General features: G+C 32.6%; 1 protein-coding gene and 1 pseudogene across 1 annotated transcript; one reads left to right on the forward strand and one right to left on the reverse strand.

Moving 5' to 3' along the window:
- Window positions 1-6,401: 6,401 nt before the first annotated feature.
- On the reverse strand, window positions 6,402-9,513 carry LOC132607571 (probable mediator of RNA polymerase II transcription subunit 26b). The gene is made up of 8 exons (XM_060321598.1): window positions 8,966-9,513; window positions 8,567-8,641; window positions 8,396-8,448; window positions 8,189-8,310; window positions 8,068-8,095; window positions 7,401-7,792; window positions 7,228-7,318; window positions 6,402-6,943 (listed from the first exon to the last, which is right to left on the reverse strand). Exons 2-7 carry the CDS (start codon window positions 8,632-8,634, stop codon window positions 7,265-7,267), a joined length of 717 nt encoding a protein of 238 aa, XP_060177581.1. The 5' UTR covers window positions 8,635-8,641; window positions 8,966-9,513; the 3' UTR covers window positions 6,402-6,943; window positions 7,228-7,264.
- A 3,267-nt stretch (window positions 9,514-12,780) lies between these two features.
- On the forward strand, window positions 12,781-15,636 carry LOC132608380 (uncharacterized; annotated as a pseudogene).
- Window positions 15,637-16,282: the final 646 nt, after the last annotated feature.

Below are 16,282 nucleotides of genomic sequence, written 5' to 3' on the forward strand. Positions count from 1 at the left end.
TGGTTCGATGAATTTGAGTTACTGCCGAATTATCTTTGTCTTTTTCATTATAAACTTGGCAATTGAATTTTCACGTCTTTTTTGGTCCGATGGATTCGTGTTACTGCCGAATTATCTTTGTCTCTTTCATTATAAATTTGGCAATTGAATTTTCATGTTGTCAATAATAATAGGTTATTTTGTGGCATTGCTCTCACCGCGTTCTCAAGTGAAAAAGAACAATACTTGATCTATACAGAAATCAAGTTAGAATTGAAGCAAAAGTTATTATTATATCTTTTTTTGTTATTTCAGATATATTTCTACATACTTAGAGAGGAGCGTATTTATATGTCTTTGTGAGTTTTAAAGTTGACAATTTTAGTTACATCTTATCTATGGTTTTACGTCATTCACACATAAGAAGATTTTACAAGGCCACAAAAGAATAGGGAGGGTCTTTTTTGTGTAATACATTTTTATTTTGGCTTGAGCAGAAATAGAATGAAAGTGTATGTTCTTTGAATTTTTGTTTATTATGCATATTAACTTAGCCTCTAAAATGTCCGGCCAAACAAGTTATAAGTTATCAATAAAAATTTGAATTTGGATTGTAAAATAACAGAGAAATCATGTGGTTAAAACTTTTGAATTGAAAAATTAAAAATAAAGCTAAATCTACCTAAAAATATTTTTATTATGTTTTCATTAGCCTAATTTTGTGAGAAAATATTATATCCCAAACAGAGCCGGCAAGTCAGGTCAACTCATGGGTTAACACACACGAGAGTTCGAAAAATCATGAGCTCGGGTGTATGGTTGGTCAATTTTCTATAGTAACTAATGTTTATGTATCTTTAGATGCACTGTGTAGTTCAATATAAGCTCATCAAGTTTAAATTCTGAGTCTGCTATGAAAATATTATATCCCAATTTATTATTATGGGAAAATTTCAAAGACCTCCCCTCGCATTTTGCTTCGTTTCACTGACCTCCCCTCATGTTTCCAATATTACGGCTACCTCCTCTATTTTAACTTTTTTGTAACAACTATTTTATTCTATTTATTACTAATAAAAAAAATTATTTCCGGACTGATTTGCCCTCCCTAAGATCATGCTCTTTTAATTAATTCTTATTTGGTCAATATCTCCTTTCTGATAAAATAAAAATAAAATAAGCAAACTGCTCTTCGGTCTTCTCAGCAGCCAAGGCTCTCTTTTCCTATTCCTCTTCAACCGTCTCCATTGTTTTCATCATATTTTTTGCAAAAAACAATCATTTATTACTGAGTGTGTCTTCAGCAAATAAAGGTAATATACTTGTGTATATAAAAGGAGAGTAGTCTAGCTTAATATTAAGTCAAGTGGTGTAATATACACAAGTCACTTGGCAATAAATTCTATTTGCATTAATTATAAAAGAAGTTATTAATTGTAGTTCAAAATATTACTTAATTTAATAATAATAATCTATATCTATATCTATATATATAAAAAAGGAGAAGTACAAGCAATGTGGTTAAGCCAAGTGGCAAGCTAAAAACGAGCCACTTGGAAATTTTAAGACAAAGTTAATGAGAATTGTAATAACATTTTGGAATTTAGAATGAGAAAATAAAAATAAATTGAAATTGAATAAAAAGATAAATCTGAAAATTTCAACAATAAAGCTTATCTAAGCTTAAATACATCAAGCTTATCTAAGCCTAAATATATGGAACTTATCTAAACTTATCGTAACAAAAATCCATTCATCAAAACTAAAATGCAGTATTATATTAAATGGATTATTCGATATTAAATTGATTCTTTAATAGAAGTGAGTTGAAAATAACAAGAATGAGTTGGATATTAAATGTCATCAAATTACATCAATTACTCTCTAACAAATAATTTAGTATTCCTGCCAATTTCCGATAATACAAATTAAATCCAATAAAAATGTAAAATTTTGAATTGGATAAGAAATTCGAATTTGGATACATCAAAAATTTAGTCCTCAGATTTCGTAGCAATTTTATTCAATTTTTTTTTAATATTTTATGTGGTTGTTATCATCTTAAAGAAGCATATTTTAACATGATGAAGAAAAACAAAAATAAGAGCAGCAGGGACGGGGGCATTAGGCGTGGAAACAAATTGATGGGGGTTGGGGTGTGGATAACAATTGTGTTGCTTATGACATACATATTTATTTGTCTTTGAAAGTAAAAAAAAATGTGATAGCTTTGATAATTTAAAATTTAAACACAAGACTACAAATATATATTCTTATTTAAAATTGAAATGATCTGTTAAAATTTGAGTTTATCTCCTATTTGGAGATAAGGCAAATCGAGTTTAAAAAAGGAGACCAAAGCAAACATTTCGGAATTTTAGTATAAATAGATAAGTACAATGTTTATGCTATATAATAATATTTACTGAAAGATAACGTGTTTGAAATTAAATGTTCAGAATTTTAGTATAAATAGACAAGTGCAATGTTTATGCTATATAATAATATTTATTGAAAGATAACGTGTTTGAAATTAAATCTAAATTTTTTGAATAGAAATATAATTTTTTGAAATTTGAATCTATTATCCTTATGCATATCTCCTTTTCGTTTTCCTATTTAATCCCTTAATGTGGGAGCCAACATTCAAAGCTCAACAGGTTTTTCATTTGCAATAATATGAAAATTATTATTCTTATTCTCATATTGTTTTCATTAGTTTATTGAAATTATTTGGTTCGCTCCTGATCATTCTTCTTTCTTTTGTGATATTTTCTAGATTCTTTAGGAGGTCACGGTCAAGCCGTGGAAACAACCTCTTGCAAAAATGCAAGGTAAGGCTGCGTAGAATATAAACTTGTGGTCCGGCTCTTTCCCGAACTCCACGCATAGCGGGAGCTTAGGGCACCGGACTGCGCTTTTTTACTTTCTAGATTCTTTAAAGGGATAGTTTTTATTTTTGTTTTAACGCATTACAATCCTCATTATTCACGTTTCTAATCACACTACTTATGTAAGTTGATTATTGTTGTTTTTGTTGGTGCATTTCAACTTTTCTACAACATTTTTATTGGATTTATGTGCAGTAGAAAGTCTCAAGATAAATTCCTATCGCCAATGAGAATTAATTGAGTTTGTTTCTCAATGTCTCAAATTTATTACTTTAAAAGATTAATGTTGACTGACAACTGACATGACTCAAGATATTAGAGTGGAGTTGTTACCACGAGAAGTCATGGATGGATAAGGTAGCATGATGAAACTTAATAGGCGGTTCGTGCTTAGAGAGAGTCATGCACAAAGTTTCGTGTATAAAGAAGCATATATTACTTGAACATCTGATTTTTTTCTTAATATATATATATATATATATATATATATATATATATATATATATATGTGTGTGTGTGTGTGTGTGTGTGTGTATATATATATACATATATCACTCCGGAATAAAAAAAAAATCTTACTCTTATTCTCAAAGTTTAAGCTATGTGCATTCATCTTTAATTTCTTTGAACAAGATTTTGCAATCAATAGTAAGCACAAAGATTCTATTAAACAGACTATTAGTAGCATTTACCTAAAAAAGTATTTTATCAACTAATATAGCTGCATGAACGTCTTCAACAAGATGGTCTAAAGAGAATTTGTAATATTAATATTCGATTAATCAAAAGATGAAAGTTCATTTTTTGTTTGACAGTTTGATTGGTTAGTAAGTCTTAAAACTAAGAAATACTTCCACAACATATTAAAAGAAGCACGTAATAAAATAATAGTATGACCATAATAAATTCAAAGTGTCAGGTATTTGAACAAAAAGATCAAGTTAAAAAAACATACACACACACAATTAAAAAATATGAAATTGTTGTTAGCTAACAAATATGAAATGTATGCTGAATTTCAAAATGACATATATCTAACAAGATTAACTTAGTCATGAAATGTATGTTTGACTTTTGAAGAAATGTATGTTTGACTTTTCAAATAAAACATTGAAAATATATGCTAGATTTTTTTTTTTGGCAAGCTAATCCGGCTAAAAACTAAAAATATCAAATAATGAAAATAATTCTGGGGATCTTAATACATAAAACCTATACAGAAGAAGGATAATAGTCATAGGACATGAAGTCGAGTGTCATATTAAGAGAAAACCATGTATGTACCAGTATTGAAACAAGTTAATAAGCATTACAGTAATAATATTTGATTGAGATAAAGGAATTTGAATTTGACTTGAAAGCTAATATTGTTTGAATTGCATAAAAAATTTATTTAAATTAAAAGATAAAATATTTGAAATTGAATTGAATTAATGGCTAGCTTAACATAATAAGTAAAAAGAATTACACAGTTGCGGTTAATGTTTGAACTAGAATTTAAACTGAATATAGTTAATTTAAATTTGTGTGCATTTTGATGAGTGAAGAATTTAGAATTTTACATCTAATTAATCAGTGAAGAATTTAGAATTTTAAGAAAATGGATATGAGAGACGGACCGCAGACGTGAGATATCGTTGGATTCACGATTCCAATATATAATTGCCAAGAGATATGGGAGGATAAATAATCTTTTTCCTCATTAATTAAGTTGCTTAGAAATTACTTATAGTTGTTCTTTTATCATATGCAACTGAAAATAGTTCTTACTAATGGTTAAAAAATGAAAAGGGTCGGGGGGGGGGGGGGGGGGGGGGCGCTGTCAACAAGAGAAAATATATATATATATATCATAATATTAAAAAAATAAAACAAGAAAAGGTCAATAATAAAGGGTAAAAAGGTACTTAAAAGTTCAATTGAGATGGGCGTGTGGGGTAGAAAAAGTTATATCATAATATTAAAAAACTAAAACAAGAAAAGGGTCAAAAATAGAGGGTAAAAGGGTACTTCAAAGTTCAATTGAGATGGTGGGGGCAGGCGGGAGTGGTGGTGGGGAGGGAGGGGGGAATGTCGTTGTTTAAAGTCGGGGGAGGTGTTTAACTTTTAAAGGAAAATTAGAGGAAAAAATGTTTGTCACCCATGAAAATCATGATATAATTTTGATCAAAGTTAAATAAAAATATTATTAAGGGAGTAAAAGAAACTCCATACTTATTTAAGGAACTAACAAGATATCCTAGCACTTATCATCCGTCTTTTCTAACTTCATAAAGGTTTTGTTATTAAATACATTGCATTAGAAGATAAGATGACAATTGAATTTTGTTAAAGTAATACTATATGATTCAATGTACTTAAACAAGTCAGATTAAAATTTGTCATAAATATATTCTTCAAATTTTCCGCGCATCGCACGGATATGAATACTAGTCTAAATAAAATAAAAAGTAACCAAAAGAAGAAAAAGAAACTCGGAAATGGATGCATATCTTCTTGGACAATGTTACAATCAAATACCCCCTTTCTCCCAAAATTAGTGTCACTTTAGCTCATTCCACGCCCATTAAGAAAAATTAATTTGCTAAGTTATTCCTATTTATTAGATGTTTCTTGAGAATTAAATACTATTAAGAAAAAATAGTTCTTTAATATAAGGGTATAGTTGGAGATAATTACTATTTTTGTCTTGAAGCTAAAGTGACTTATTTTGGGACAATTTTTAATACTAAAGCGATACTTATTTTGGAATTGAGGGACTAATTACATGCTTATATGTCTCCGCATCATTTGATATTGCTAATCCAGCTGTTTGGATATCACTCAAAGCAACAAGCTTTATACAATCTTCAACCTAAAGTCATCCTACCTACCCAGTGTCTTTACTTGGTAACATGGAGCTGTTCAAAGTTTTACTCTTTCACGATAAAAAAAAAAAGTTCACTTATCCTTTTATTTTTATCAAAAAAAGAATTCACTTAATAAATCAAGAAAGAATTAACTTTATTTTTTCATATTTGCCCTATTAAGTGTTATATGATCAAAAATCCCAATGCCTATTTAATTCAGGATAGTTTAGTCAAATTACCTATTTTTGTCTAAGAATTAGTATTTTCTTAAGGAGTGTGCAAATGACTAAGTGAACAAAGAGTACTAAACTAGCAATCAGCAAAATCTTTCCCCACGTGGATGATGATAAAAGGATGCCTTAAGAAGCACTATCTTTTCACTTTTCATAATTGTAGTGTCAGAATCACTTTACGTACATTTCGATTGATCTGCCGAGTATTAGCTACTTTCCATCAGTATAAATATACGATAACTCTGTCTACCAAGATTTAGAAAGAATTCACCTAATTGCTATGGTTCAGAAATTTTTTTGCCCAAATTTATCACTTCCAACTCTCCGATAGCTACATCGCCTCCTCGGAGAAAGGATGCCTTAAAGCACTACACAAAACCATTTGCATTAACAAAAAACATGGTAAGAATTAGCAGCTACACAAGCTGCTTGATAAAAACGATAGCTGCATAAGTCCACAACTTTTGTATTCCTTTCATATTTGAATCATCTGTATACAAAAAGGTCCAGCCTCATGAAAATGCACTTATTCTATGCGAATTGCAAATCAGGGCATTTCTCTGTGTGTGTGTGGGGGGGGGGGGGGGGGGGGAGCGGGTGTTAATGTTCAAAAAACAGTCGTCGAAAACGGGGGCACAACTCAGGTCCTTCCAACAGATGAGGAAATTCAGAACAAAGGTGCCAAACCTTGTCCTGTATTTTTCAGGAAAATGTATAACTCGACAACATTTCAAAACTCATGCCTTCCTAATTCGGGAGAGATCTATCTATAGAGTTCAACTAGATGAGACCCACTATGTTTTGAGTGATTAATTGAGATCAGCAAGGCTCTGCAAAGGCGAAGAAATGATTCACTGACGCCCATTTACCAAATGACTATTATGGTTACCCAGTCTCGTATGAGGATTTCTAAGGCCGGGACATTTTTTTTGGAGGACCCGTTTGGGAATGTCGTGCAACTCCATAACCTGAATTGTCCGCTGCCTCTTGCCTGAAGAACAATACCATCAGATTATGGTTAGATCTTGTAGTGCATCAATCATTTAATTACTACATTGCATAAGAAAACAGTCAACCCCTCTCTATAACGGCTCCTGATACCTTTTGGCTACTATAGCAAAATGTTGTTACGGAGAACGTATAATATAATATAAAATGAAAGATCGGTTCAGAAGAAAACATGGTTGTTATAGTGAAATGTTGTTATAGATGAAGGCTGTTATAGAGAGGTCTGAGTGTATATCTACCAGCATTAAAAGTACACACAAAACTTACCCTTCTCAGCTTCTTGGTAACGCTCCTGGAGCTTTCTCTATGTCGACTCAAGTTTCACATGAGCTGCGTCCTCATCTGGACATTTCAATCTCTAATAACACGAAATTATAAACTGTTAGTTAGAGACCGAAGCTCTACACAGAAATACAAACTAATTCCCTTCAAATACTCACATTTTGTTGGATAGGCACAGGCCTCTTTTGAATTTTGCTTTTGTCAGATTTCTGCAGGAGTTTCCTTTCATCACCATTGAGCTTCCTTTCAAATGTTGGTTTTATCGGTCTTCCAGGTCTTGAATCGCCTCGAGAAGGCTTATTTGGTTTGACAATGTTGAGCTGCCTTTCTAATTTTGGTTTTATCGGTCTTCCAGGTCTTGAATCGCCTCCGGAAGGCTTATTTGGTTTGACAACTAATGTTTTTTTCTTTGGTTGCTCGCCCTTCTTGTCCTTTGGAGCAACAGTGACGCACTCGGTAACCCGCTCCTTCCGGACAGGATTATTGTTCTCCACCGATGCTTTCCGGCCATTTTCATGGCTCTTGTTGAATTCCCCGCTGCTTTGAAGATCTGAAAGAAAATTCCCAATCAGAAAAAGAAAAAAAAAGAAAAAAAAGAATAGAAAAGGCTTATACAGTCAGACCTCTCTATAACAATCATCTTTTATAATAACATTTTACTATAACAATTATGTTTTCTGTGGAACCGATCTTTCATGCTATGTTATATTATATGTTCTCTACAACAACATTTTCCTATAGCACCAAAAAATTATCGGAACAAACAACACTGTTATAGAGAGATTTGACCGTATTTAAAATTGTAAGGACAAAATTTCTACTCACTTCCATCGTCATCCATGCCATCAAAGAACTACATTCATCGGGAATGTGCAAAACGAGTCAGTGTCGATCCTGAAGGCAAGATAAAAGATTTTGTAGAAGAAAGGGAAGATGTTAGGCATACTTTTGAAAACTCGATTGAAGTGGTCTGAGTAGAAACGAAAGCTAAGTCCTCCAAGGGCGGGGAAGGAAGTCCTTCCTCCTCTTCATCAACAACAGATGCTTTCATAGACTCAGGGGTGCTTTCTGTACCAATAATTTGCAATTCACCAACAACGACTACAAACATAGAATACAGAACACAGAATTTTGAAGGAGAAATAACAAGAACCTTGAAATGCTGCTATAGCCTTCACCCACTCGTGTACCATAACCTTCCAGTCCCTGTGATACATGAAAAATGAAAAAATATAAGCAATAAGCAGCTTTGCCAAGACATACATAATCAAACACACAGATCATAACAAGGCGGGATGTCAAACAGAAGAAGTAGTGGTTGAACCGTTCAAGTGCACAACTAACAGGTGAGATAAATATGCTTCTGCTTCTTCTGATGAATAAAAGCACCATTAAAGCACTGCACAGATAAGGAAAGGACCATCATCACTCTATGTATTCCACACTATCATGTAAATTAATAGAAGATATGAATGTCAAATAAAAGCCACAAGCGACTAAATCGTGCCATATCTTGAAAAGAAAATACAACTCAAAACTATATTAAGTGAAGCAAGTTGTAAGAGCCGCAAGATAACAAAATTCTCATGTTCATTTTAGGAAGACAATTAATATTCAAATCAACGGTAAAATGAGATACTTAATAACATAAATTCGATTTCAATTGGCAATCATTTTAGGGTTTATGTCGTAGTTCAACAGCAATAAAGCAAGAGTTCCATACTCGACCAATGTACTAGACAGATGCCGAATATTATTTGAGTTGTGCTTTCGGGGAGCATTAACCGACTTCCTGAGAGCAAGACGTTTCCAAAAGCTTAAAAAGAGGGCAAATCAAGTAATACATGTGTAAGTTTTGAAACTTATTAGGAAAACCACAAACCGAATTCTGTAAGTTTTTCTTCGTCTCAATTTATGTGATATAATTTGATTAGATATAGAGTTTTAAATATAGAGGTTTAACATTCTTTTTTCAAACAGATTAAAAAGGTATCACATAAAATGAAACCGAAGGGATATTATTTTAGCCAGCAGAGAATTAAAATGCAAATTATGGAATAAAAGACTCCAATAACTCTTTTTTTCCAGCCATTGACTGACTTGAGGAGGAAAGGGGAAAAAGAAAGAAAAGCGGGTGAATTGACCCGGAACGGATTTGAATCATTGTTGCGAATACTAGGTTTTTCTTTGTCAAGTGGTAATGTACTTAATTGCTTGGTATCTTTTCTCAGGTCCAACTTGAATTGCATTCAGATGGTCTTTTCTTTGGTCTTGGGCCTCAAGTAAGTGAAAATGGCGGTTGATTTACCCAAATATCCCTTTCTTTAGATTTTGTAAGTTGTGCAAATACTCCTTCAGTTTCAATTTATATAAATCTATTTCTTTTTTAATTTATGTCAAAATAAATAACCTCTTTTCTAATATAAAAATAACTTCACTTTATGAATAATTTATAGCCACACAAATATTCAAGACTTATTTTGAATCACAAGTTTCAAAAGTCTTTCATCTTTTTTTAAATGTCTGCCCAGTCAAATAAGTTCACATAAATTGAAACAGAGGGAGTACAATTTCTAAAATTTGACCCTTTCAGATAACTTAGACCCGATTTAATGTTCGCACATATATTTCTCAACCTTATAGACAAAATATCAAACTGTCAACAATAATGACACACCCATGTAATCTCATAAGTTGGGTCTGGAGAGGGTAGAGTGTTTACATAATGGGGTTTGGAGAGGGTAGGGTGTACGCAGACCTTACCCCAACCTCGTGAAGGTTGAGAGGTTGTTTCAGAAAGACCAACACTTAGATGCAGCAAAATCAAAATAGTCGTGAAAAAAGAAATACAACAAAAAATATTAAACTGTCATCAAACATCTGGATAATTACAAAGTTTTAGATCGTAGTTTTACGTTTTCTCATAAGATTTTCAGTTTACTCAAGAGAAATCTTTACACTGGGATCTAAAAGGTTCATAAATTACTATAAAAGAAGCAAAGACCGTGATCTAAAAGATTCATAAATTACTATAAAAGCAGCTACCCAAAAGGGACAACCGGTGAAAACCGCTGGAAAATGACTTATTTCACTTCGACCTTTAGCTAGCAACATCTCTACACGAACTCAAGTTTATACAATCAATGAATGTGACATACACGTGTCTTTTAAAGTTATGGTAAAGATTTGGAGTTTGAGTACAGTAAAAACTTTTTGAAAAAAATAAAAAATTATACAACCTGTTTAGCAATCACACATTGAACGAAGGAGACTTTCCAAAATCCCCTCCCCAATATTCTCTCTAATTTGCATTTCTACTTTGTATCTTAATACTACTCAATCCTTTATAATATCCACATAATATATCATATACTGACAGGGTTTATAGAAGACTGATAATTCATTTCTTCAACAAAAACACTCAGTCCTTCATGGTACCATCTTCATATATATCATATACTAATAAAGTATCCTAGATGGAAAATTCACTGTAATATTACTCAGTCTTTTATGTTGCCTACACGGTATATATCATTTATTGATAGGATATCATAGAGGATTAATTCATTTCTTTAAGAAAAAACATCCTCTATGATACCCACATGGTGTATATCATCCTAACAAGGTAGCATAGAAGACTGGTTCATTCCTTCAAGAAAAACACAACTCAAATTTTTATGGTACCCACATGATATGTATCATATGCTAACAAGGTATCGTAGATGACTGACCTACATGATATATCATATGCTCGTAAGATATCATAGAAGATTGATTCATTTCTAAAAAAAAAAGAGCTCAGTCATCTATGATACCCGCATGGTATATATTATGTACTGAGAGGGTATCATAAAGACTGGTTCATTCCTTAGGAAAACCTTTTTGAGTCTGATATGATATCAACCCAGCATATATCATTTTTGAGTTATATTTTGTAAAAGGATTAATTTTTATATTATTTTAGCAAGTTTTACTTGTGATAAAAATAAAAAACAGAGTCATATTTTAGATTTTAATAAATAAGTTAGAGATTTTAATATTTTTTTAATATTCTTGTTATAGTCTGATTATTTAGTTTTTATGAGTCTAAAAATAGTTAGCTTATATGTTTATCTTTGTATCTTATTCTTATCTTAAAAAATAGACCCAAAAAAAAAAAAAAAAAAACTAAGTTAAGAAAAAGACAAACAGCAAAAGAGAAAAAGACCGAAAGAAAAGAAGGTATTAAAGCACTCTAATGCCCAACACAGTCACAATCGGCGCCGACGGAACATGCATTTTGGGAATGGAACTAAGAAGGGGTACACAGGTAATTAGCTATAGCCGTATGGGTAGTTTATGTTATTTATTTAGGAGGGGGCACAGGAGGGTAAATAGTTTCTTTCTAATGGACATTCTGTGTTGTCTTCCCTTTCCTTCTGGGCAATTTGCAGGATTTTCTTTCGCTGGGTAGTCTTTAATTTTTGGCCCTCAAATCAATAGTCTTTAATTTTTATCCTTCGCTAAAAGCTTTTTAGTTTTGGGTTCAAACCTTCGCCCAGTCAAAAATTAAAAAGAAAAATTACTCAATCAAAAATTTAAAAGAAAAATTACAAGGCATAAGTTGGGATTCGCATGACATAAGTTGGGTTTCAAACTCTGCCCAAGGTAAAAAAAAATTGCTGAAATTTTACAAACCTCTGCCTTAAGGCCTAACTTTGAGCAAAAATTAGGCCCTAAGGTAGAAGGTTAACTTAAAGTCTAATTTTAGATAAAAGTTTGCCTTAAAGCATAAGTTGGGGTCCAACCTCTGTCCTGTTAATCCCATTTTATGCCTTACGATTTTTATTTTTATTTTTTGACTGAGCCTGAGTTCGAACTCAGGATTTCTGGAAACCATCCCAAAAGAAGGACAATCCGCGCAAAACAATATTTCCTTCTTGGTGATAGTGACTGTTGGGCTGCTATACATATTCACCATATGAGTGTGCAGTTTTTGCATGGACTGTCCTTCAAATGCACTGGTCTTTAGTTTTTGACCCTTATATCTATGGTCTTTAATTTTTGGGAAAACAACCTAATCGCCCATATCATTTTATACAGAAATAATAAATTTGTGTGTGTTTAGCTAACCTACAACATGAAGATTGTAGGATAGCAATATACCCATTTTTTGCTTTCCACAAATATCCTAACCAATATAGTACCAACACACTAATAGGAGGGACTTTACAAAATCAATTCTCTTTTTCCCTCGTCTTTTCTATCTTTCTAGTGTGTGTGGGCGCGGCCGCGGGGGGTGGTGGTGGTGGTTAGCTAACCTACAATATTTTTCTATTTAAATTAAAAGAAAAATTATGTCCCACTCAATTAACTTTTATAAAATTCACACATTGAATCCTATATATAAATGTACACCTCTTAGATTAGGCACAATAATATCCACCTAAATATTCCTACCAAGTCCCAAAGCAATGACAACTCTAGCACAACAATATATTGAATCATCTCTTAAAAAAGATTTACCAAAAAGGAGCAAGGTGGCTGACCATTTGGAGCATGGCTACAATTGGAAGGCAAGTGGTGTTTGTCACCGGTGCATCCGCGGGGCTCGGCTGTGAATTCTGCCTTGACCTAGCTAGGGCAGGCTGTAAGGTCGTGGCAGCTGCTCATCGGGTGGACCGGTTGAAGTCCCTTAGTGATGAAATAAATACAATGGCTAGTTCAAATTCACATTTTGTTATAGCTGTGGCTATTGAACTTGATGTTACTAGTGATGGTCCAACTATTGAAGCATCTGTAAAGAAAGCTTGGGATGCTTTTGGCTACATTGATTCTTTTATTAACGATGCTGGTGTTAAGAGGTACATAAAATACATCTAGAGTATGAGCCAACAAAATGTATGTGTTGTTGGTTTATTAAACACACGAGTTTTGGTAGGACGGAGGACTGATACTATATGCACTTTTTTCACTTTAACAAGGAATCCCTTTCTTTGGATTCGCATTTGAGAAAGAGAGCTATTGTATGATCAGTTCCAATATACAACTTTATTAATAAAGGTAATAGTGAACTTCATATAAGTAAGTAGTTCTGTATGAATTTCATAAAATGTTCATATCTGACACTTGTGGCAACGGAGTCAACAATTCATACAAGGAGATTAAAAAAATTAAGATAACACACACAAGATATGAACTTGTAACTTAAAGCAGTCATAGGAAATTCAACAGCTTATTCATAAATAAATAGAAAAATCTTTTACTATTTATAATACTTGTGTGTTCCTTTTTCTCTTAGTCTTGTTTGGCAAGCTACGGTAAGTTTTCCATGAAATCCTTAATAACATCCTAGAAAATTCATGATTTATTCTTGATCCTCTTCCAGGGACCTCAAATGTGGGGACCGTAGGAGAGTTGCCAACTCCAGTTACCATTTATGATCCATATTAGATCTAACTAATTGCCCATTCTACCTCTTCTACTATACATTCTTGACCACTCATGTTTATCTCAGTAGAGTCTAGATCTCCATTCAATCAATCCAACACACTTTTAACACATGTTCTATGCAGTATAATTTTCCAGGTTGCTTTAACTCTATATATACATAGCATCAATCTATTTTGTGTTTATATAGGTGGAACAAAATCTGCAGTGGATCTTTCTGAGGAAGAATGGCATAACACTATAAGGACAAACTTGGCAGGATCTTGGCTAGTTTCCAAGTATGTTGTAAGACACGCAGGCTGCAAAAAGAGGAGGCTCTATTGTAAATATTTCATCTGTTGCTGCTTTAAATAGAGTTTCAATGCTATAGCCTATAGTTCCTCCAAGGCTGCAATGGATTCTATGACAAAGGTTATAACCTAATTTGGAAAATCATCTTACCTAAGGAAAAAAAATTGAAAAATTAATAAATTGATAACTAGGGTACATTTGGTACAAACAAAAATATTTTTCTGTAATTAAGCTATTATATGGAGTTTGGTTGCTAGAATATTTTCTGGGAAAAACTTTGTCCGCTAAAAGGAGAAAAATGACTTCGCTCACTCTAGAAGTATGACAATTATCTTAAATGATAACTATATAACCGTTTTAACCGACATTTGGAGTGGAAGCACCTTGTCTGTCATAACTGTGCTGAGCCTATACATACTTTCATCCTCTGGCTACAATTGCAAGGAAGACTGCGAACCAAAGATCTACTCTTAAAATGGGGCATGCCTGTGTCTGCTTCGTGTGTGCTCTGTTCCCTGAGTCCGGAAACTGCTGATCATTTATATTTTGAATGCCCATACATTCAAACTTTGTCGAGGGAACTGCTACAATGGCAGAAATGCCAAAGGAGGATACAACACTGGGAAGAGGAATGGCAATGGGTGAAACCGAACGCTAAAGGTAGAGGAGCAAGAGGAGTTATCTTGAAGGCAAGTTTTGCTGCTGTTGTCTACTGTGTATGGATTGAGAGAAATGAAAGAGTGTTCAAGAGCAAGGCTAGACCCTGTGATGTTGTGCTTCATCAAGTTAAGCTAGGACTGTGCATCAGTCAGGGGGAATAGAAGGCTGGAGGAATGTATTAGTACTTTTTAGATTTACCTATTCATTTGCTGCTATGTTTGGATAGTTGTTAGATTTGGTGTCATTTGCTGCTATGTTTGGATAGTTGTTAGATTTGGTGTTTGCTGGTTAGTACATATGATGGTAGTTTCTGCTGAGAAGGGAGGATTAGTATTATCCCCCTTGGCTATGTAATGAGCTCACTTGGTAATTATTAAAATTCTTTTAATTGCCACAAAAAAAAAAAAAAAACCAACTTTTGGACATTATTATCAATTATTAATACTCAAAAGTTTAATTAAAAAACTATTCGATTTGCTAATATTATTATCAACTTTACTAATGCTTATTTCAATCAAATACTGGAAAGAAACTTCTAAGAAAATACTTTCAATAAAATACGCCATTGTCTAGAAAATGACGTCCGTCGTACCAAATACCTAAGTTGCTCGAACTCTCCAAAAATGATGTCGGACCCCTGTTGGATTCTCCAAAAATGCTCTACTTTTGAAGATCCGACACACACTTGTTTACATTTTTGAAGAGTCTGAGTAATATAGCCAAATACACTTTTTTTAATCCATTAAATTGTTTAAATCATACTAATTCTTTATGAACTTTGCAGATAATGACATTTGAATTAGGGAAGCACAACATTAGAGTGAATGCAATAGTTCCAGGCTTTTCAAATAAGAGATCACTGAGAAATTAGTGCAAAAGGATTGGCTAAAAAATGTAGCAAAAAGAACTGTTCCACTGAAAAACCTTGGTACCATAGATCCTGCATTAACTTCACTAGTGAGATATTTGATCCATGATGCTTCCAATTATATATCTGACAATATATTACACTGAATTCCCTATCTTTTCTTCTCTATAAGTATGCAATTGAAAAAAAAGAATAAATTATTGATCAAGCAAATATCTTTGTATTTATATATTTCCAGGAAATTATTATGAAATGTTTCCTAGCATGTGTCGTTTAATATTTTTGTTCTCTTTTAGGTGGAAAAAAAGTAAGGAGAAGCAGCCGTGTTTAGCATATTTTAAATAATTTGCAAATACTGGTTATATTTTAAATTGTAGCTCGAAAGAGAAGTATACTAAACTTCCTAGAAGGAAAAGGCGTACAAGCTAATCACATACATTAAGCAATGGACGTATCTAGAGCAAGAGATCTATTCAAGTTCAATATAAATATTTGATGATCTCTCAATCAACATGTTGAATTTGATATTCTATCAAAAAATAATTATAATTTGTTTAGATGGAAAGAACATCATTTTAGTATTATTCGTGTACTTTTAAATTTTGTATTCAAAATGTGATATTAGTTTGGTTCAAAATGTGCTATTAATACAACTCCTTATGGCACTTGCAAAATCCACAAAATGATGTAATAGTAAATGGTAAGTCTTACTATCACGTACTTGCTTACCTCCCACCAGTATAAGTATTAGATAACTATATCCACTAAGATTTAGAAAAAATTTACTGCCTT

The sequence above is a fragment of the Lycium barbarum genome, chromosome 8, assembly GCF_019175385.1.
Source record: "Lycium barbarum isolate Lr01 chromosome 8, ASM1917538v2, whole genome shotgun sequence".
NCBI lineage: Eukaryota > Viridiplantae > Streptophyta > Magnoliopsida > Solanales > Solanaceae > Lycium > Lycium barbarum.

Excerpts from the sequence above, each read along its gene's own strand:
- LOC132607571 (XM_060321598.1), bottom strand. The coding sequence starts at position 8,634 with ATGGTGCTTTTATTCATCAGAAGAAGCAGAAGCATATTTATCTCACCT. Across the intron at positions 8,449-8,566 it reads GTTAGTTGTGCACTTGAACG|GGACTGGAAGGTTATGGTAC; the intron begins GTTCAACCACTA and ends CATGTATCACAG. Across the intron at positions 8,096-8,188 it reads CTTCAATCGAGTTTTCAAAA|TTCTTTGATGGCATGGATGA; the intron begins GTATGCCTAACA and ends CGATGAATGTAG.